This window comes from Thermobia domestica, chromosome 2, assembly GCF_964235325.1.
Source record: "Thermobia domestica chromosome 2, izTheDome1.hap1.1, whole genome shotgun sequence".
Lineage (NCBI taxonomy): Eukaryota > Metazoa > Arthropoda > Insecta > Zygentoma > Lepismatidae > Thermobia > Thermobia domestica.
In genome coordinates, this window is record NC_137455.1 from 66,604,740 (window position 1) to 66,629,610 (window position 24,871).

A 24,871-nucleotide genomic window follows, 5' to 3' on the forward strand; every position below is an offset into this window, starting at 1 on the left:
TTCCAGGTTCCTATCACAACTTTAAACGATAAATTATCTGGGCGTCAGAAGACTGACATTGCTCTTGGCCGGAAGCCGTTCCTGAGCCCACAAGAAGAAGAGGGAATTTCTGAATGGGAATTAACATGGCAAAGAGAGGATTTGCGTTTAAGAAAAGTAATTTACTGGACACTGTTCAGGAAATTGTACAGTCTTTAGGAAGAAGCACGTCGTTCAAGCATGGAAGATCAGGGAAAATTTGATTCAGGTGTTTTATGGGAAGACATCCTTGTCTGTCTCAGAAGAAGGTTGAAACTACTAGCAAGTACAGGGCTGCGGTTTTGGAAGAGAGAATGCGCGGCTGGTTTACTGAACTTTACAGCTATCTTGAATCTGAGGGATTAAGTGCAATAATGGAAGACCCAAGAAGGATCCTCAACGCAGACAAAATAAACTTTCTGTTCCACATGGTTTCAGGAAAGTATCTTGATGGGAGAGAAGTACAGCGTCAAATTACAGCAACATCTAAAGAAAAAGAGGGCATAACAGTACTTGGCAATTTCTATGCTGACGAGCTTTGCGCCCAAACCATGATTATCTACAGCAACATACGACTTAAGCAAATTATGAAGAAGAATGTACCTTAGCTATGGATCTATGAGAAAACAGAAAGTGGCTGAATGAAGACTACAACATTTTTGACTTACCTCCAACGGTTTTGGCTGGAGATTGAGAAAATCACACTTCCTTTTATTATCTTTCTTGATGGGCATAGGAATCATCTATCACTTCAAGTCAGTGGATATTGTCACGATTATCGAATACTGGTGTATTTGCTTTTCCCCAATGCCGCTCATCTTCTGTAACCAGCAGATGTAGGCGTATTTTCACCCTTGAAACGAACATTGAAGAATACTCTTTAGGACGAGAAAATCAAAACTCTTGGTAACGAAGGTAAATTTTGCACCCAATTGAAGAAAGTTTGTAATGATACCGTCAAACCAGAAATTGTGAAAAGCGAATTTCGTAAGTGTGGTCTTTATCCATTGAGTCCTGCTGCTGTGGACTATACCAAGTGTGTTGACGATATTCGGAAGATCCCAGTGGGAAAACCACAGCAAGAGAGTGACTAGAGTACCCCTTCATCTTCTCAACAAAAGTTCCCTACTCCTAATCAAAAACTGAAGTTCGTGCTTGATGATCTGGAAGAATTCATGCGTCCTCGTGTTCTTAATATGTTCCGTGACAAACTAAGACGTGACGAAGAGGAACAGAGTGATGGTTATTCAGATTTGGATGCGTATTGAAAAAGTGTTAAAACCCAGTACAGTGTGTCACATGAAACTAAATTGGCTGATAAAAACTAAACAACAAATGATTGAAGCTCAGAAGAAGAAAACGAAGAGTAAGAAAGTGATAATCGTGAATTCACCTGGCATAATGAACGCTTAAATGTGTACGCACCTTCACCCAAGAAGGATCTTCTAGGTGCCATCATTTCGAAAACTGGAGTAAAAATTCACAAGTCAAAATATTGCATCAAGATGAGATTGCTTCGGAATTATTTGCTCGTCTTACTCAAGTAGTAGTGACGATTTTTCAGAGAGTTTCTCAAACTTCCTGAAGCCACGGAGAAACCCCAACAGTTTAAGCTGAAGAAAGTGTATGCAATATCTTCCGAGGAATACCGGAAAGAACCGAAGAAAAAAAAAGGCAACCAAAAAGATTAACGTAAGCTGTTCCTCTCTGTGCTGAATAGTGACGATATGAAACAAACATTTTGTAGCTTAGAATATTTTAATATGTATTTCTCTTTGCGTCTGCTATCTTAGTTTATATTTTAGAATTATTACAATGTGTTTACAATGAAACTACATCCGTATTGTCCTTAAAGTGAACTTGTTTAAAAGTAAAATATTCTGTTTCTATATTTAAGCCCCGCTCTTCAATATATAAAACAGCCTGTTCGATAATTAAAACCTCATTGATCGATATATAACACAACCCGTTCGATGAATGAAGTAACACAACTTTGCTATTTAAATGTTCTTCAAATTTCAAAATTATTAATTATAATTGTCATAAAGTGTTGGTTTCAACCAATAAATATCACCTTTACAGTTTTATCGCTAAAATAGTGCCATGTTCCTCATTGATAGAAAATAATGATTAAATATTCATAGGAATGTCTTTAAGTGTTCGATATATAGTGCCATAACCCTACCTTGTTATATCTATTTATGTGTATTTTTATATATTTTTTTTTTTGTAATTTGTTCATTTTTATTATGTTCATTATACTTTACTTCTTAATAATACATCATGGTCGATTCAATAGCTATTTAATGAAGGTTATGTTGTAACTATACTTTACAATTTAGCTTGTATCAAGCACATGTGCTAATCTTTTATTTTGTATTTGGTCGAGATTATTTGATGTATTTTTAATTTATTTATTTTGTTTTATTTGTATTTCTTTTGTAATCTCTCATTGTATATTATTGTACATTATGACCATTTTGGCTTCGGCTGTGGTCTTTACTATCAATAAATTCAAATTATTATTATTATTATTATTATTATTATTATTATTATTATTATTATTATTATTATTATTATTATTATTATTATTATTATTATTGTTATTATTGTTATTATTATTATTATTATTATTATTATTATTATTATTATTATTATTATTATTTGATTACAGATGTTTCTCTTATGATGCGGCTGCTCATAGAACCACAGCTCATGTAGTACCTGCTTCTCCTCCTTCTCAGTGGAATGAAAAAGGTATTCTAGAATTTGTAATTTCTCTCTACGTACGTTCGTCTTGGAAGATTCAATTTCACTTCTCTGATTGCTTGTAATGCTTCACTGCAAGAATAAAATCGAGAATTCCATCCCACGTTGAAAACGTTGATAATAGTCTGCAATTTTTGGAAAGATATAATTAAGGAAAACCTCATATGGAATTACTAATATACTCGTAGTGTATGGTTAACAATCGTATCTTTGGTATACATAGCCCCAGCTTCGATGTCCTATGACAGAATAAAATCTTCATATATTGACTCAGCATTGATACAGTTAGGGAGGCGATTAAATTACAAGCTAAAGAATTGTAGTCTATAATGACGTTGGAATCCGATACGCTGATCATTCACAAAATCAGTTACACGTATGTCATCTGTTCAGCTTAGCGTAAGGGAGTTTGCTTTATGTCTGTTTTAATGTGAAAGGAGTTTTGAAAGATATTTAAGATGCAAATTTGAAAGTTTATAATTTACATAAATTTGAATGATTTTTTTCTGTTTCCCTTTAATTTCTATCTTTCATGGGTTTTAGTTACCTGAGAGAATCGTTGTAATATAATATATATTTGTGAACATATTTTGGAGATGTAGTATTAAAGTTAGGATTAGAAAATTGATATACTGAAGAAAGTTGTTTGAAAACTTCCAAGTACCAAGAAGAAAGTGGTTCCAAAGTACCAAGAGCCAAGAAAATCAAGAACAAACTTCGTGGGATTATTTTAATAAAATTTCGAGGTTATTTTGATTTAATAATTAGTATATTCATAATTTAATCAAAGCAGAAATAACACACAGCCTCTATGAGTAAAGCACAATGCTTTTATTAAAATATTGATGTGTGACAGTTTCGCCAACTAACTAAACCTTTGGCTTCATCAGATATCTTACAATACAAGAGAGAATTACATATCATTATATACAATGACTCTAAGATGGCTCTGAACGCTAAAGATGGAAAGGAGGGGAAGAGGAAGGAAACAACTATCAGAAGGAAAGGAGGTGTGCACAGGGAATGAGGCTATGGATTACGGACATAAGATGTTACAGAGGTTTACACATTCCTCTATATGAAATGTTAGTTGTTAGGAAATACTTATATATTTCTCGAAGAAGGAATTGTGGATCTCTCTTATGGAAGCTATGGAATTCTCTCTCTCACGGGAGATAATCATTCGCGGGGCGAGTGTGGTGCTTCTTTGCCGTTTAATTGGAAAAAGGTAGGAAGGGATAAAGCTGTGGGTTTTATTCGTTAACGAAAGATGATCACTCGCAGGGCGAATGTGATGCTTTCTCGGAGATTAATTGCATTATTGGATTATTGGATACGGTACGATTGAATGAAGGAACGGATTTCTCTCTTTCACGGGGATGATCACTTGCAGGGTGAGTGTGGTGCTATCTGGGAGATTAATTGGAGTGTTGGATTAATATGGAATATTTTAAGTAGAACATTGGATGAATATGGGATATTATTAAAGAAGATGAGATGAAGATAAATATTTTTAGAGGATTATTGGATCATTAAATTCTTGGGTTATGGTATTATTGGCTACTGGATCATTGGATTATTGAAATATTGTAGATTCAGTGGAATCTTGAATTCATATGGAATTTGGAGAATAAGCAGGATGAAATATAGTGGAATATATCTTAAATGATGTGAAAGTTTGATTAGCTTTTTTGTTGTTTTGGGAATGAATTTTAATGAGTCTTGCATGGAGCTATTTTTATCAATCGAGAATTTTTGTAATCAATATTTTTGTTGTAATCAATTTTGTCTCAATTTATGTAAAGGGGGAAGAGTGTTGGGAATGAGGCTATGGATTACGGACACAAGATGTTACAGAAGTTTACACATGCCTTTATATGGGATGTTAGTTGTTAGGAAATACACTGTGTAAACAAATATTCAGATCAAGATGGACTTCAGTCAGAGTAAGTTGGATATTGGATTTTAGGTATCTTTTGTATGTTATATCTTTTTCGTGTAATCTCTGAAATAGATTACTTAAGAAAATGGGAAGTCTCTCAACATATAGGACAAGAAGTAAGACATACTAGACTACTAGAAGACATAATACCTGAGAGGAGATAGGGGAAGGAGAGCCAAGAAGAGTTGATGGATAGGAAAGGTGTGATTTACAGGATTCTGTGTAAAGAATATTACACATGTTTATAGGTGAACAGAGAAAAAGTTAAAAGAGCATGAAAGCCATTTTCAAGCCATGTAAAGGACACGGGGCACGACATAAATTGATATGAAGTTAGTGTTAGGCCGTAAACAAAGGAAGTTAATCAGAAAACAGAAGGAGGCTAGGTTTATTGAAAAAGAACATGATGTCGTGAATTGGAACATTGGTCTCAAAATTGGTGAGTAGTAGAGCAATTGCTATTAATTTGTAATTCTTAACTTGAAATTGTAATTTGTAACTTCATCGTTGTTATGTACCAAGATTTGCTACCGGAGAGGGAGAGGAAAGTGGATTTGAGATTTTGTTTGTCTTTGGTATCTCAATGGTGATTGGCTATAAGGAGCCAATCGGCGTTCAAAGACATCTAATATATATAATGATATGTAACTTTTTCTTGTATTATAATGTGTCTGTTGAAGCCAAAAGTTTAGTTAATTGGCGAAACTGTTACATATAGATATTTTAGTAAAAATATTGTGCTTTGCTCAGATGCTGTATGTTATTTTTGTTTTGGATTACTAACGCAAAGCTAACATGAACAGATAGTTATAATTTAACAGTATATATGTCCCATAGAACAAGCGATGTGCTTTCTAATCTCTCAGTTCCAGTGTCCTAACATCGCTGTCCCAGTTGAGTAGAACACTAGTTAGCAAATTGTGGGGAAGTTTGAAGGTGAGTGAGTGAGTGGTGACGAGAATCAAATTGATTGATTGATTGATTGTATGAGAGAATCATGAAGACGTCAGTGGTGAGAATCAAAATGATAGGAGAAAATATAAGTTACACATTTCTAAGTCAAGGTTAAAAAAAAATAAAATAAAATAACGATGACGTAGTAAGTCAGCAGTTCTGGTGAAAATTCTTAAAATGACAATCAAAATCAATATGCATGTATATAGTAGATATCAATCCACAATATACGAAGTGTGGAAATCGCATCGAGTTCAGTAAAGAGGATGGTGATGTATCGAATCTTAGTTTAAAAGATAAAGACGGTTTAAGTGGCTACCTATATTAACATGAAAAAGAGTGCCATGAATTTATTTAATGTAATTTAATCAAAGAAATTGTAGGGAATTATATATGGAAACTATAACGATTTCATTGCATGTAGTCTTGGACATTTTCTCTGTTCTTCTTTCGTGTATTTTATATTTAGAATAAAATTGTGTGTTTATTTAAACTCAGGAATGCCTCTAAATAATTATTAGTGACGAAATTTTCAGTGGAACCCCACACTTTCGTCAGCTTCTGATTTTATTTATTAATTCAATTTTTATTTATTTATTATTTATTAATTTATATTTTTTATTTAATAATTTAGTTTTTTTGCATAAACGCACAATTTAATTTTAATCACATCTCAAGACTTCCATCATATAATGAAAAAAAAAAAAAAAAAAAACATTGACGGTACGGTTAACTTACCTGAAATATTCCAAAATCAAAATACATAAACCATAGCATGATAGATCATCTGTAACATACGAGTATAATAGATTCATATATGCTAATGTTCTTGTTTCGATTACTTATTGTGAGGTTGTGACTTCAATTGTATTGTGAAGAATTTCACCGATAACATGCTGAGAAAATTAAATAGTTAAAAACATTATATCCTAAGTTTTAATTAATAGTTATAATCATCATTCAGTTTAGCTCCGTTAGTAATTAAAATAAATTATGTGAAAGAGTGAAAGACGATAGAGTTATACTTGTAACTTGCTGTTGTAATTTATCAAAGCCGAGTACAAGGATGATGAAATATCTCGAAATATCTTAATACCCTGTATTCTTTTGCAGCATCATTCGATTGGGATGAGAATTCAACTGGAGGTCATCAAAGCCATCCATCGTTACTTCAGTATTCACCTAGTCTCTTAGATGATCCAGAATTGATAGCAGGCAAACATCGGACTCTGCTGACTTTTACTTCGTACATGGTATGTTTTCATCTAATGTTTCTTAGTAATTACAAAAATTTCAGAAGTTAGATTACGTCACTAATCAAAATCATGTATATATATTGAAATGTGCTTTTTTTAGAATCAATAATAGTCCGGGATTCACTGTAATGTGTTAAATGGCAAAATTGTTTAAACTTGCATTTTAACTGAACCTACTCTCTTGGTTCTTTTTGCTAAAGATGATAATTGCAGTAAAATGATGAAATTGTAGGGTAAGTGCACATTCTTCCTCCGGAGTTAGCTGCAAGCAAGGTTTCCGCCAGTATTTGGAAAATTTGGAAGAGAGGCTTTGGTTTACTTGGGAAGATGTAATTGTTTACGCAGGGGTCATTAACTTTTTGTTGAGATCCTTCGTGGCTAAGTGGTTACCGTATGACCTTTGGCATGGGAGATGCGAGTTCGATTTCCAGCGGGAGCTCATGTGGTTCAGATCCCACGTTAAACTGTAGGTCTCATGTAGACTAGCTGCTGAACAGGACGCTAAACTCAAAATCAGATCAAAATCAAATTTTTTGTTATAATTTGCGACGAGTCTTTGTAAAAATAGCTGTTCATGCTCAATGGTGCTATTCTAAATTTTAACAACCGGTTCTCTTTCTTTCTTTCTTTCTCTCTCTCTCTCTCTCTCTCTCTCTCTCTCTCTCTATATATATATATATATATATATATATATATATATATATATATATAGATAGATAGATAGATAGATAGATAGATAGATAGATAGATAGATAGATAGATAGATATAATTCTCTTAAGAAACAAACCATATAGACCAGTGTTTCTCAAAGTGTGGGTCGCGGACCGTTTTTTAAGTGGGTCGCGAGAAGTTTTTCCTTTTAATTTTGAAAATTTTTTGATGCAGAATCATATGTTGTAAAGTACAACAGAAAACGAAAATTGGAAGCGTTTGTTAATGAGGGGAAAACTCAGTGGTTATTCAGAGCCCTGACCTGTTATACAGTCAGTAGAGATGCTGGGTTAGGATGGGAAGAGAGTGGGTGAGCGGGGTAAGGCATTGGTTGGGAGCAGTGTTAGCTCTGTGTTACCTTTCTATGGCAACACTTAACCCTTTTTGCGCATGTGTACAATTTCATATGATACAGTTACTGAGAAAGAAATTTACATTGCACTTGCTCGATCGTCACCGACTGATATTCTCGTACCGACAGGGCCACTATATTCATAAATTTACATTACAATCTATTTTGAAAGGTAGATATTTACGATAGACGTAAAAGAAACCAACTAAATTTTTATGTATTAAATTTTAAGCGTGGAGTTTTACTTTGTAACATTCGTGGTCGCTCGGGGTGTTCATAACATCCGCCCAATAAATTACATGTTAATCACTCATACGAACTGTTATTGGACGAACTGGAATTAGATATATGATTTACAAAATTTAATTGCTTTGAAATAAACCACCATTAAGTAGAATGTCAATGTGTATTTTGATTAAAAGTAGGTGGGCCACAAAATACTTTTTACTATTTAATGTGGGTCGCAGTAACAGCAAGTTTGAGAACCACTGATGTAGACAAAAGCAATTTTTTACTGGATACCACAAGTGACTAGTAGAGATCTAAACAGTATCCTAATACAAGATGGTGTGGTGAAATTATGTGGCATTGCGAATATCTTGGAAACGAGTTGTCCAAGATATATTGTTGTCAAAAAGTATTGAAAAGACCTTCATCCAGCAATGGATCGGCAATGATCCCTGAGCATGATTCTGAATTCTTGCATCATTCTATATATATCACATGCGTACACGTGTGTATGTGTTTTTATGGTTTACATCTGGGTATAATAAACCGTTCTGCGAACTGAAAATATTTTAACAACCGGTTGTAACGAACCGGCTGAATAGCACCACTGCTCATCCCATCATGAGACCACTGGAATAAACCTTCCAGTCAAGTTTACGGAAGTTTAAATTTTAGATTTCGTCTCATGAGAATTGCCCTATATAGGGAATACATTTAAGTGTAAAAAGAAAAACATTGTTTTCCAGAATTAGACAACTATTTTTCAAAATGCTCATTTGAACTTCATGTTAGTAAATATGGTTTCATTAGAATACATTCAGCATGTAGAGATTAGAAATATCATGCGACAGATACAATTTTTATAATAAAGAGAATAATGAAAATTATGGAATCAATGTTATAAATAAAAATCTGCAATCATTCATTCCAGCTTTGGAATTAATATAAATAAAAATCTCATCATGTAAAGGCGCATATATTATTAACCTGTGTTGCAGTTTCGGCAATATATCGTTGTGTTCAGTGTAACGCAGGTTAACGATATGTTTGTTTTGATCAGATTTTTATTTTTATTTACGCAATAAAAATCATGATAGTGATTTTAACGGTAAAACAGTCTGAGAGGATTGAAGAGGTAATAACCTCGTAAGGAAATTGGGAAGTATCAAACAGAATAATTTTAATCCAGTAATTACATTTTTCGTTATATAATTATATGTCTTCTTCCCTTTTTCTTCCATTTAAGAGGAGCCGTGGTGGCTCAGTGGTAAAGTGTTCATCTCCTGTGCATGGGGTCCTTGGTTCGATCCCAGCTCGCGCCAAGTGAACTTTGTAGTTGAAAAATACCGCGGGCGTGGATTTTCTCGGGATTCTTCCGTTTCTTTGTTTCTTCATTTCTCATCATCACCGTCTCCTTTAGCCTACCGCCAAGTGAACTTTGTGGTGGACAAACACAGTGTACGTGGGATTTCTCGGGGTTCTCCCGTTTTCTCCCACTTTCTTCATTTCACCATTTCATTCATTTATCATTACCACCGTCTCCTTTAGCCTAACCGGCATAACCATGGGACGTAAAACTTAAGATTTCATTTCATTTTTTCCATTTAAGACTCTTTACTAAGCTTATCCTCACTTTTCTGAATTTAGTGAAAACAATGAAAAACATCACATATTTAGAAAATGAGCCAGATAATGTCTCTAAAATGTTATCTCAGGAACTAATAATTGTTTTCAAGTCTTTTCGTATGGTGTATAAATTTCTGTGCTCAATAATTATGACAATTATAGCCATATACAGAGTTATTCAAAAAGCGCGCCTGTTTTGTTACATCAATTATGAACTTTATTTTTTCAAAACACAGTAACAAAATTCATAAACATGTTCATCACACACTCCGATTTCAGGTATGGTGAATGACGTAGGGCATATGATTTCCTCTACTGCGCTGGCATACAATAACTCCGTTCGTGAAATTCGCTATGACTGCCTGACTACAACCACAACCACACTGTCATGAAGCACCGCAATGTTTTGCTCAGAACGTCCACTACGACGACGCCCAGGACTTTTAACTTTCATTGTTGAAGCCGTTTCAATTAACTTTTTCATAAGTCTGCGAATCTCCATTCTGATAAAAAGTTTTCACGATTAGCACACGTTGCGCTATAATAAAGTTCTCCATGGCTAGACAAAGATTGAAGAAAAGCGAGAAATTCAGACTAAGGCGACAATCAGAATGTTTTTGTGTAGAACAACAATACAAAACAATGTCGGCAACGAGAAATAAAAATTTGCCAGACGATCTAAAACTGGGGCGCTTTTGAATAACCCTTTATATGCGCATACAAATTTCAGGTCTATAAGAAATAGTTAATTTTTTATGTATATTATATCCATTTATTTTTTGTACCATTTTGTGCTTTTATTCTTCAAAAACCGACGTTGTTATAATTAGAGAGCGGATTTTAAGGTGCAGCACCTTTTCTAAAAAGGTAGTTGTTATAGCAACCAAAGTTCAAAATATGTATTTCCGCGCATAAAACGAACTGAAATGAACGTACTTTGTTGCATCTTTTTAGTGAATGTTGCACCTTTTTTGCTAGATTCGTAAAATTTCCCTTTTTCTTACTTCTTTTAGTCTTCAGAACCTTTATTGTCCCTTTCTCTCTCTTTTTTTAAAATTGGACAGAACAGTGTGTTTTATTTTCAATCAAGTTTACACATAAGATTCCACAAATTTAGACGCAATCTTGACGGATTTGCTAGGGATAAATTTAAACTGAATTTGTGAAACAATCCGGATATGAAAAGGTTTGCAACGTCAACTGAACTTCCTGTCCATGCACTTACAAGATATGTATCACTTGGTTTCTGTTGTTGTCGAGCGAAGTTTCTCCACATAAGGAGCTCCAAGCGACAGAAACTAACATTTGAAAATACAGAAATGTTGTGCATAATCAAGTATAACCAGTTCCTGAAGACCCAGTAGTATGTGACGGTTTCTCAAGCCACAATATTGCTAAATTAAAGTTTTCTTTTTTAAAATACCGAGTTGATTTTAACCACAATTTTATTACAAGAATGTTGAATGTTGTACAAGTTTGGGATTAAATAAAACTATTTTGCAATTTATATCCAATGTTTAAAGTCAAGATTTTAACAATATTTGCTGGTGTAATTAATAAAGAATGTTCATGTAACTGTATACTATACCACTCAATAACGATATCCTGTTAGCACTTTTTTTTTTCACCTTTTTGAATGATTTTTCAGCCCCTTTTATTCCCTTTTTCCTACCAAATTTTTGCACCTTAAAATCCGGTCCCTAGTTATAATTATAGTAACAATAATAATAATAATAATAATAATAATAATAATAATAATAATAATAATAATAATAATAATAATACCGCAGCCTTAACAATAATATAACAAATAAAAAGATAACCAACGTGTCTTCATCGATTTTGTAATCTTATTTTCCGTTGCTTTGCGTAGTCATCTTGTAGCGCATTCATGTCTAATCCTATGTCAATATAAATTATATTGTATTTTTTTTTCGCAGACTTCTGTGATAGACTATGTTAGGCCGTCTGATCTTAAAAAAGAACTGAATGACAAATTCAAAGAGAAGTTCCCTCATATACAATTGACACTGAGTAAATTGAGGAGGTAAGTAATTCTGTTAAAAGTTCAGCTTGTGTTGCTGTATGGTATACTTCCTAATATTTTTACCAAGTTACTAAGCAAGATGATTATGTTCATCTGTGCCATACATCTGAAACATTCAATATCTTATTTTCAATATTTCATTGTATCATTAAATACATCTAAGATGAAATGAAACGCAAAATTGAGTTTTCTATCCAGACGATTAAAACCATGCTTCTTTAAGTAAAAAACGTTTTATCTAAAATGTTGAGAACTAGTAAAAGCTAAAGTCTTATCAATGAATAATCATAGAGAACGCCAGGTAAATAGGAGTTTACATATACACGGTGTAACTTATTTAATGTAACAAACATCCGGAGATGATTCCTGACACTGAGATAAACAAAAAAAGGTACTATGAACATAGCGTATTGGGCAATTGACAGGGTTAAAGAGGAGCCGCCGAAAGCGTGGCAACAGTAAGTTTGAAGCGGTAGATATCGACGTGTAGAGAGGGACAAACGTACGTTCGTTGGGCACATCACAGCAAATATTCAAAGTGTCCGCAATAGACCAATGCATCCATGCATGACAGCGCCGGATCCAGATTGGCGAACCCATTCGAGGATACCTGGGTCATGGCAAACAGTTATACTGGTGTTATGGGTACACTGTTCCAAGTCGACATCGTTGACAAGAGTAGCATACACTACATTTTTCTTGTGTCTCTACAGATAAAAATCCAATGGATTCAGGTCCGGAGACCGAGTAGACCAATGCACTGGACCATCACCTCCGATCCAACGTCTTGGGAAGTTGTTGTTCTAACACAGAAGGACATTCACACTGAAGATCTCGAGAGTCCCATCATGTGTGTGCCATATGTTGCGGCGAATAGCTAGGGGAACATTTTCTAGTAATTCGGACCAGTGTATCCTGCTGAAAGGTCAAATACTGTGCTCCATTCAGTCTTCGGGGTAAAATGTATCTGCCGATCAGTTGATCATAGACAGTACCACACCGTATATTGATTCCGAATTGGTGTTGTTGATGAGTGGCAACCGTACCAAGGGGATGTGCATCTACCCATGTGTGTGTTATACATGTTGACGATACCATCCCTTACAAACTTGACCTCGTCAGTGACTGATGTCTGAAATAGCATGATGGTAGTGGTCTATTGAATGAACCACTGGCAGAATGCTTCACGGGCTTGGAAATCCGCTTCTATCAATCCTGTGTACCCTTTGCAGGTGATATAGGTATAAAGCATTTTCATATAAAGCACGCCACACAGTCATGTAACTATCATAACATACATTTCATGGCTAAGTTCCCTCGTACTCGTACGTGGCTCATTGTCCACAGCTTCTAACACACGTTTGTCCATAACAGCTATTCATACACGATGGGGTTGACCAGCATTCACGGGGCAGGTAGTACGATCCCTGTTTCACTCAGCGCCGATAAATTGCTGCAAACATCCTATGTGATGGTTGGTGACTGTTAGGAAAATTTTCGTAACAATCGTGCTGCTTCACGTCCATTGCCATCTGCACGACTATACATGAATAGCATGTCAACCTGTTCGGGGTTTGAATAACGCACCATGTTTTAGTCGAGCACTACCACTTGTCCTATTCAACACTCGCAGCACAATGACCACACTCTTCTATTCTAGCGTCACATGTGTGTGTGAACCGAGCAACTACGTATTGAACATCAGCTCCACTTCTAGACTTTCTAGATTGCCATCTCTAAGGTTATTGGTTTTCGATATCCACCGTTTCGAACCCACGCTTTTGGCTTTCGCTAACTCTGCCAATATGTCCAATATGCTATATGTTCATAGGATTGTTTTCTTCTTACCGCGGTGTCAGGAATCACCTTCCGACGTTCGTTACATTCATTAAGTTACACCAAGTAGATATGAATTTCACTGCAATTGGCTGAAAGAGAGAAACAAATTGACTAACAACTGAATTCTTTTATATTTGCAATGAATTGTTAGAATGGCATTCACCTTTCACATGCGTAAGATTGAGTGAGGTAATGATCTAATGCTTCTTTAAAAGTTAAAAGAACAATGATTTAACAGATATGGATTTTTGTGATGAGAGTGACTGTTGTTACTTCAAAATAATATCCTTGATTAATATTATATTTGAACAAAAAAATTCAGTTAATTATTATTTTGGGCTAATCATTCAATGTACTTTTTCTTTGCTAGTGTGATTATAAACTTTATCAAGCTTTTTATTAATTCGGTATCAGTTTCATAGTAACATGTGGCATGGTCACCGTACAGCGTCAGTTTTTAATTCACTGAAAATTCGTTTTGGTCGATCTTCGTGGAAACTACGCATGAGGATTTACATAATTTTGTTCAGCTGTATAGATATCTATCAATTAGCACATGTCTCAACATTGGACATTCATTTTCGTTAAACGTTAATAATATCGTGTGTAGTTCTTGTTTTTCCTTTGTCTGAAACATCATGCTTAATTTCCTTCTTTTATTATTATTGCAGTATCAAGCGCGAGATGAGGAAGATTGCCAGACAAGAATGTGATATTGATTTGTTAACAGTGGCTCAAGCGTATGTTTATTTTGAGAAATTAATTTTAAGAAACTTAATCAACAAGCAGAACCGAAAGCTATGTGCTGGTGCTTGCTTATTGTTATCTGCGAAGTTGAATGATGTCAAAGGAGATGTGTTAAAAACCCTTATAGAGGTAAGAAATTAATAACATCAATGATTTACAGAGTAATATAAAATGTAGCTGGGTATATTTTTAAAACTGCAGTATTAATAATAATGTCAGATGTTTGAAGATCAGTGTTAAACGAATGATTTCTTAATATTTCAGTTATTACTAGTCACAGGGTGTCTATCGGTCACGAAAGTCACGAATGTCACGAAAAAGTCACGAAATTAGAAAACGGTCATGAAAGTCACGAAAGAGTCACGAAATTTAGCTTTTGGGTCACGATTTTTTTTAACTGCAAATGTAAGTACAGATTAGAAAATTTTGTTTTATAAAACATCAAAATTCAACACCAAAAATATCTATGGTCGGCTTTAGACGCTACCATATCGCAAGCAAAGTACATTTGTATCGCATGGATGAAAATTCGGTCTAATTCGCACCCAAATTCCTCTTGAAAATGTTAGGAAATTTTATGATTTGGTAAAGAAAAGGTCACGAAAAAGTCACGAAATTTCATTGTGGAATTTTAGTAGACACCTTGAGTCAGTACTAGTGCATTGTTTTTCAGAATGTTAGTACAAAATGTGTTACCTAATGAAGAATGGATGTATAATGTTAATACTTTGCTGTAACAGAAAACAAGTAAGTTTTATTCGTGTAATGAAAAGGCAATAGACTTGTGAACCATGTGGAACCAATATCGAATGTTAGATCTCATACTCGGGGCCCCTGACATAGCTTTTCCCCTTCTAAACAATATAAGATTCTGATTGTTACCTCTCTTTCTTACTTTACTCTTAACTGGAAGAATTGTAGAGAGTGGAGCAGGAAGTGGACGAACAGTCTATTCTCCTCTTTCTCTAGCTATTGCCCATGTCGGTGCCTCAGTTGACCTTTCTATTTTGTCTCTCCACCTAGCGAATGCTTCCTCAATTTTAGGTACAGTAAACTTCATTACAACTATTATTAATATACGAACTCCAGTAATTTTAGAACAAATATGATTATTTGTTTGATCAATAGTTATTACTGCCAACCTTCTTCTGCTATCACTTCCTGTCCTAGCAGGAGCTATCACAATACTCTTAACTGATCGAAATCTTAACACTTCCTTCTTTGTCCCATCTGATGATTTAGGCCCTATTCTATATCAACACTTACTTTGATTTTTTGGACACCCTGGAGTTTATATTTTAATTCTTTCGGAATGCAATATAATTTCCGATATTTTAACTCAAGAAAATGGTGAAAAAAAGAAACCTTTGGGGTATTAGAAATAATTTATGCAATACTAGCAATTGGATTTCTAGGATTCATTGTATGGGCCCACGGGAGTAGCGGGCATCTGTACCAACTGGAATTAAAGAGTTTTAAATGAATTGCTGCATTACATGGTGTACAAATAACTTACTTCTCCTCAATCTTATGATGGCATTTATTTTGGATCTCTAAATCTACAATCTTGTATTAAAAATATTCCACTATCGTGCCGTATCGTTTTTGCTCTGATGTGAAAACAAAAGTAAAGTCAAGTCCGAAATATGTATCATTTCCGGTTTCAGTAGAGAAAAATGAGCTAAAATGAAACACGTTCTTCGAACGCTGAATCCATTTTTTAAATCTCACTATCTCTTACCGTTTCCGCTATTTCTTACCACTCTTGCTCTATGGGGATCCATCAGCTTTCAGTAAAAGTCCATACGTAATATCATTCGTTGTCTCTTACAAACAAAATCTATATGAAAAAAACAAAGTTCCACGCCATGTATTACCGCTCTTTATCTATAGGAATCATCATTGAAACCGAAATCGGTACTATATTTCCAAAACTTCCAATTTTAATAGAGAGATAAAGGAGTAAATGGAACTTATTCTTGGGGTGTTGAATCCTTATATATACAGGATGTTTCAAAACAACACCGACGACGTTTGGGAGATAATTCCTGACATCAAGATAAGTCAAAAAGTATAGACCAACCTGGCTGCAGAAATCCGACATTTCGGAGTTATAGGCTGACGAAAACATGAAAAAAATAACTTTAAAGATCCAATACTATGGGACCTACCGTAATCGGGTCAAGACTTCACCTAGGAACTAATATGTGCGCTATCCAAATATCCATGTTTCAGAATCCTGCGGTACTCATACAACAATATTTATAGAGGGAGTTCGGCTACGGGCATATAATTTGAAGTACTTACCAACTATCTATATATATAAAAGAGAACGCACAAAATCCTTTGTCCGCTCATCACGCTAATACGGCTGAACCGATTTCTTTCATTTTTGGGGGGTTGTTAGGATTTGGACCCTAGATGGTTTTTATCATATCACTTTAATTTTCAATTACCAGTGTCTTGAGATAATTGACCAATCAGGTGTAAATACGTACAAAAAATCCTTTGTCCGCTCATCACGCTAATACGGCTGAACCGATTTCTTTCATTTTTGGGGGGTTGTTAGGATGTGGACCCTAGATGGTTTTTATCATATCACTTTAATTTTCAATTACCAGTGTCTTGAGATAATTGACCATTCAGGTGTCCATACGTAGAAATCCTTTGTTATTAGTTCATCATAGGTATAAAAATAAACGTATTTATATGCAACCCGCATGACCCTGTGACTCGGCGGGTTAACATAACTAACAGGCGCTATAAATCACTTGAAAGCGAAAAAGTAAAAATTATCTAAGTAACAAAGTTTATTGCGTTCCGGGGTGACCGCAGCGAAGCGGGGTGAACGCTGCTAGTCTCTTGTAAAAATTGTTGCAGAAGTACCGCAGGATTCTGAAACATGGACATTTGCATAGGGTATATATTAGTTTCTAGGTGAAGTCTTTTGACCCGATTACGCTAGGTCCCATAGTATTGAATCTATGGACCTTTAAAGTTTATTTTTTCATGTTTTTTGGCAGCCTATAACTCCGAAATAATGAATTTCCGCACCCAGGGTTGGTCTATACTTTGTCTTATCTTGATGTCAAGAATCACCTCCCAAACGTTGTCGGTGTTGTTTTGAATCTCCCTATATATGATGTATATGTATAAACGCTTCTCTCTATTGCCGTTTTTGATCTCTAGTGATCTATGTGAAACCCAAAAGGTATATTTCTACTACTTCCGGTTTGAATAGGGGTTAACAGGGGAGATGAAACCTTCTCGCTCTCTTACCGTTTTTGTTCTGATACCTGTCGACAAATAGACGGACGGACGGATGGATGGATGGACAGATTAGTTTTATAAGACTTCCCATATTAGTTGATTGGAAGTCAAAATGGATGGATTTTTATTGCTACTTGTTATTTAGCACAGCCATTTAAGAATAGTTTTAATTCACGTTTAACATTCTAAAAGCATTAAAGCTATCTTATTTGGCTACTCATGCGTATTGATAATCGTCAGAATTCTATTGCTTTATCTTATTCCCCTACTAATGGGCGTTGATAATCATTAGAATTCCATTGCCCTAGCTTATTCGGCCATACAAAAGCGCTGATAATCGTTAAAATTTCATTACCCTCATAAATCTGTTATTTAGTCAAGCTGACATTCATTATTCCTCTCGTAGGCACTCCAGATGACCATGCATACACTTCATGTCGATTTTTTGAGCTACAGTTTCCGGCTGTTTAAGTTGTAATTATTAAAAATATAAATTTCATACATGTGTTCGAAACTAATAGTATAAAACTATTAAAACAAATCTTGTTTTTTACCTTGTATATTGTCCACTAATGTTACTCTTAATATTATAAACTATTTGTTTACAGAGAACTGAAGGAGTGTTTCGTCTTAACCGCAAAGATCTTCTTACGTCAGAGTTTGCGGTACTGGTGGCACTTGAATTTGGTCTGCACTTACCAACATGGGAAGTATTTCCACATTACCAGAGATTGTTGTATGAGTCCTGACACATGCTGTTCAATTGCACCTCGAACAAGTCGAGAAATACCCCTTGCGAGGAATGGAAACTTCAAGATGCTGAACAATTTCATGAGAAGCCAGCGGGCAGAAGTGTCGCATAAGCATGAAGAAACTATAACTTATTTTTGGTCAAATCTTAGCCCCAGATTTTATGTTTGATAGATGCCATTTTAGTTTCATTAACATATTGTATATTATTTGCTGACATTATTGTAAATTGTTGTGCTTGGTTAAGAAACCTGCGTAAAAAATACAGTGAAAAAGTGTTGAATTATAGACATGTATTTTTTTTTTTCATTTTTTGATGAGTGTGTCATGATTTCATGTATTTCACTTACATATAAAATTGTTATTTAAATCTGCCCAGAAATTTCCGAAACTTCGAGAGCTACGTAACTTCTGTGTACCTAGATATGTGTAAAGAAACATACTTAAGAAACAGTACATGTGTGGTCGAACATGTAGACATGTTATTAAATACAAGTATATGTGTACAAAAGCATGAGAACAAGTTAAGCATAAAGTTTTTATGTATCAGTACGCTATAAAATAAGTTAATTTAAATAGATGATGCTATATTACCAGGGTTCTCACCAACCTGGAAAAATCTGGAGAACTTGAAAAAGTCGAGGAATTTTAAATACGATTTTTTACTTTTCACAACCTATTTCTCTTTTCGCCGTACCCATCTATTTGGCAGAGGACATTTTATAAAATAAGTTACTTTGTTTTGTAAAATACACACATACCTTCATACTCACTATATACATGCATAGTAGATGAGGAACCCCTGGTCGGGCGCTTATTTTTTACATTATATATATATACCTGAAAATTTGTAAATCATAACTTAGAAAAGTCAGGAAATTCGTGCTCGCCAAATCAGTTGGAACCCTGATTACTATAAGGCTTAAAAGTATATTGTTATTACTTGTGCAGATAATTTTCGTGCTATTTGTAGTCAGTTGGTTATACCTTTTATCTTGCATGATTTTTTTTTTTTGTATGATTGTACTATTTTTAGCTCACCACATATGTACCGTTTTTATTATCTTTTAAAACTTAATTTAAATGTCCAATTCTCTGGAATTAAGTACTGCGCTGACAGTTGAAGCGTATGTTAATTTGACTCTACTACTGTATATTAAAAAAAAATGTTTATTTTTATAACTTTTCCGGTGCATACTCAGATTCTTATTAATTTGTTAACATAACAAATTCTGAAGTCAAAGCTGTCCCAATATTTTCGTTTTTTTAACCAATTATTTGGAATAGCAGTATAATTTCAGTAAAGAAGGGGCGAATCTGTCGTATCAACATGGTTGTGAACAACTTTGCTATTTGAATATACAATAACGGATTGTTACAAATCATCAGTTACGAAGTTCCGTAAGAAATAGTATGAATTTTTCAGATGTCTTCGTGTGTTAAAATTTGTTGTCACTTCTTGCGTAAGTTACAAGTGAATACTAACTTTTACAAGTAACTTTGTTCACGAACATTTTTGTACGGGAGTTTTGCTAGATTAATATTCAATTTGCTATATAAACAGTTGTTCTTTACAAAATGTGTTTCTTCATGTATCAGATATTCCGTCTAGTTGTAATATACTTGTATGGGTATTTTAGAAAGTATTAAATTCAAGTCAAATTTCTTAAGCTTGTCTTGTTAAAAGAAATCGTAATTATCAAGTTTAAAAAAGTGTTTCCTCCTCCTAAAAATATGATAAAAGAACCTCACAAAACTGTAAAGAGAGAACTCTAATGAGTAATGACTGACATAATAATGCCATATAACTGAGCTTATATTAGCGTAATTTGTTTTTCCTTGAACTGTATTATGTTTTAATGGTTATTCCGTGCCAAATTAAACACCATTTCATGTAACTTGACATAATGTTATAATTGCTATTTCGTTGTAGGTGTGATTACTGTTATTAGATCTTGTAATATGTCTTTGTATATTGTTAACTCATTTTGTGCAGAAGACATAATGTAATGTATGCTATCACATAAAAATGTAAGGGACATTTGTTTTAACGTGTTTGTTTGACATAACAGTGACAATCGTATAATTTTCAGTTTCCGAGATAAATTATTGAACAATGTAAGATTATTGAGCAATGTAATGAAGAGACATGATGTTCAATAATAATTGTTCATTACCATAAAATCTCTGTGGTATATTATAGCTTTCGCTTTTCGGTGTCATTCTCAAATTTAGGCGTGTTTGTATGCAATATTATAAATTGGTGTTAACACTATAAGATATATTGATAAATACATGTTGACACATGATAAACAGATGCTCCTTTCCGTTTATAATTTATTTCATTTTCTGAGTAGTTTTCCTCCCCTTATTATGATCATTTATTTGTACTGATTACACTAATGCACGTTAATGTATTGTGATGTTACATTAATCCTTTTGCAGTTATAATACAGTTCTTATTAATGGTTTATATTTTCAGTTAAATTTTCAAAAAAAAAAAAACTAAAACATAAAGCAGCAAACAGAACCTGGTATAAGAACTTAGGTTATTTATTTGTTTTAAATCAGTTATAAATTCCAGGAATAGACTTTACACTTTGAAATCTTGTATCGTAAAGTTGTTACTAAATTAATAATATTTGTATAAATAAAAGGTGTGAACTCCTTTTATAAATTTGAAAATAATTAGAAAACCTGTGTAAATTTACCTATGCAGTTATAAGATATACATGCATAAAATAATTTTCTTGTTCTTAGCATGCTAACTTTGCAGGTAGTTTATACATATTAAAAATATTTGAAGTATAAATTGAAGGAAGCAAGAAACAATGTTATGAACGAAAATTCAATTAGTTTTTTTAATGAATCGATCCTAGTGATAACACTTTTGAGATTATACCCAATATTATTGGATATTTTCCGATTGACAAAAGTTCTTTCGATACAATTCCAAATTATTATTTAAAATTTGAATCTGATGTAACTGTTTATTCACATTACTTCGAAAATTTTGTTTATTTGGTTTTGTGTGGAGGATCTACGAAAAACGCTTTGAAAATCATCTTATATTTGCACTTAACAACTTATGTACTTGTGTAAATCCAAGTAGTTAAAAATCGGTAGTTATCAGCGATTGCTTTTTAAATATGTAATTTCGTGTTCGCTGCTAAGTAGGAGCTCAAATATCCATTACATAGTCCCGAAACCAAACCACTCAAATTCTAGACAAAGAATATGGTTAGCAACTTAATACTTACATTTATCCGTAAGTCGAATAAGACTACTAGTAAGAAATCTGTAGTGGTAGTAATATCTTCAGATAGACAAAGTCGATCACATTATTGTTTACCAGTGAATTTACTGTTGCTGCTTTAAGAGTACAGATACAATTGATATATCGGTGTACCGATATATAATTTCTCGAGTATTCTCTCACGTTCGTACTACCATTGATACGTATAGAGATGCTATATAGAAAATAACGAACTCAGGCTGTTCCTTTTGGCTCTTTGCGAAGCTTACCGCCATTTTTTAAAATTTACTAAATAGCTTAAAAGAATGTAGAACATAGAAAATTTAGAGTGAGCCAAATAGTATCTGGAAATTCTCATTACATCAGGGGTAAAATTGAGGAGGAACGCGGGGGCACGTCTTTACTTCACTTCCAAAATGTATCTATGGCGTCCCCTCCACTTCGCAAAAAGTTACAATGGGCAAAAAATAGGCACAGGGGATAGCGTCCCCCTACCTTTCTATATCCACTTTTACCCCTGCATTACAGGAGCTAATAATTGTTTTCAAAAAGTTTCATGTATAGGTATTTTAGAAATTTGGGTGTCCAGTAATTATGACGTCATACTGCGCACCCAAATTTCTGATCTATAAGAAAAGGTTTGGAAACTTTTTTTTTTTTAAATAGTAATTTGCGGATATTATCTGGCTTACTTTCTATATTTTCTATATCTTTCATTGTGTTTACCTTATTCACAAAAATTCAGAAATGTGGGCGTGAGCGAAGCGAAAAATCTTTAAGAGGAGATAAAAAGAATCGGCCAATCATTCATTTAGTAGCTAAGGATTTGCAAAGATACTCTCAACGAGAGTTTGAAAAAAAATCTAAAACTTAAAAATTAACAAGGTTAAACTCAAACAGAGAGTAATAATATCCGTAGAACCTATTGATACCAGTGCTTTTCGGAAAATTTATCTGTTCCTTTCCAAGTTACTTGACGGAATGTAAGTACAGCATCTAATGTGGTTTCGACGCACTTCTTAAGATTGAATTTCATGTTAAACTATTTCAGTAATTACTTTTACAATGAACATCACCTGCCAAGCATAATGTCAAACAGAAATTACAGTTAAATTAATTTTGATGTATATGTTTATTCTATGTAAGACCACGGTAATCGAACGTTCTTGTAAAGATGTTAATTTAAATTAACAATGAAACGATTTAATTTTTTTCTTAATTGTTAATCGTAGTTCTTAGAAGGTCAGATATTGTGCATTGTAGCTTATAACACCATCTACCTGTAGTTCCACAAAGCTTCAGTTATGTAAATCGTTCATTTGGTTTCCTTGAAGATCAATTCATATATACGAACTCTGTCGATAAAAATATGTCTACCGTTGATTCAAAAAATTGATTTTGATGATCTGATTCAGTTAGTAAGACTTGAGAAAGAATTGAGTTCTAAGTACAGTAAATGAAGTAATTAGTTTTTAAGTCTATTAGCACAAATAGAATATGTTTATAAAGTGTGTATTTGATTATTTTTTATTTGATGTATGTAACACTGTATATTACTAGATTAAGTCAAGTATTGCATTAGTTTGTTCAGCATTGTAATACGTCTTCAATGCTTACTGTGAACGTACGAATCGTAGTAATTGTTTTATTTTAGCATTAAGTAGACTTGGAGCTTCTTCCGTTTTGTGTAATACTAGATTAAGTCGTCCATAATTAATGTTTAAGAATGCGTTCCACACAGTTGCATTAAACACGTAACCTTATTATTTTTAACATTGACATAATGTTGAATTTTGTGTGTTTGTGATTATGTGTGTAGTTGTATAAACTTGTAAACAAACAAATGTAAGTACCTGGTTAATTTTGTTTTGTGTGTTTTTGTTTTGTTATATCTCAAAACAGGTTCCTTTTTTTCAGTTGTTATTCATTGTAGTTTTATTTTATATTTCTTTTAATTTCGTGCAGTTTTTTGTTTGTTTGTTTTGTTGTAAGGTTAGCGTGTTTAGAGAATCCTAGTTCCTCGATACTTTTTTACACATGTATGTGTATTATAAAATGTAGAAACAGTAAGTATTGTGTATATATATTTTTTGCACATTTTCATTTATTGAGGGAAAGAAAAACCTGTAGACTTAGAGTTTGGTAAAGTAGCGTCAAGAAATACGCACCAACGAACTTGTTTCATTGACACTGCTACCAATATGCAACATATTAGAAAGATCCTACACACAAAATGTGTGAATTAATTTCTCGTTGCAAAATTTTAGCATAATATTACCGGACTGTTTCTTTTTGCTATTTCAAGGTAAAATAAGCTAACCGTACTGATTAAGTCATGTTTAGAGATAACGTATTGTATATTCTCACTTGCTTTTATAAGGTAATTATTTAACATTTACTCACTTGCTTTTATAAGGTAATTATTTAACATTTACCTTACACAATCCTATCTTACTGTATTTTTAAGATATCTCACCAATTTGTTATGGTAGAAACTTTCCAAATAAATATGGTTCCAGTAGCGTATTTCCAGAAATGACGCGGTACAGTACTATGGAATTTTTTCCGTAGTAATTTAGTGTCAAGACTGAACTGCTTTCTTGCGAAGTAATTCTTCCAGTGTCTTATATTAAGTATTCGATTGAGATGTCAACTGTTTTTATTGTAGAAATGTAAATTGTGTAAGTTGACCAATTAAGACTTTTAAAGGAATATAATTCCAAATGTCTATTGTTTAGTTTTAGTGTAATATCGAATAATGTGTTGCCGTAGTGTTTTTCAAAAGTGAATCATCATCAGAAGCAGAATACGTTAATGACTTCCACAGGGTTTAGTAGTTTCTTCTGCAGATGAAAATACAATATTTTTCTGTTTAAATGAAATTAGTTACAAATTTATTCTGAAGTCGTTTTAGAAATGTGTTTCTATCAATTTCTAAAATTACTAAATTTAAGCACAGCTATTTTAATTGAAGAAAGGAATTTAAAATATTTTCTATGGTACTCGAGAGTTAAATTTCCTTTACAAATCCCCACTATCTTCCCGATAAAATGGAGACTTATTCATCTGTTAATTAAAAGAATACTGGTAATAATAATAATTATT

General features: G+C 33.5%; 1 protein-coding gene across 2 annotated transcripts in view; it reads left to right on the forward strand.

Moving 5' to 3' along the window:
• Positions 1–24,312, forward strand: part of LOC145672537 (CDK5 and ABL1 enzyme substrate 2) — a 137,482-nt gene extending 113,170 nt beyond the window's left edge. For both annotated transcript variants that reach the window (XM_081741700.1, XM_081741696.1), the window contains 5 exons: positions 2,693–2,775; positions 6,797–6,936; positions 11,798–11,904; positions 14,415–14,619; positions 18,369–24,312. In XM_081741700.1, coding sequence (XP_081597826.1) covers positions 2,693–2,775; positions 6,797–6,936; positions 11,798–11,904; positions 14,415–14,619; positions 18,369–18,509 — 676 coding nt within the window. In that variant the 3' untranslated portion in view covers positions 18,510–24,312. The remainder of the gene's footprint in view (positions 1–2,692; positions 2,776–6,796; positions 6,937–11,797; positions 11,905–14,414; positions 14,620–18,368) is intronic.
• The last annotated feature ends 559 nt before the right edge of the window (positions 24,313–24,871 follow it).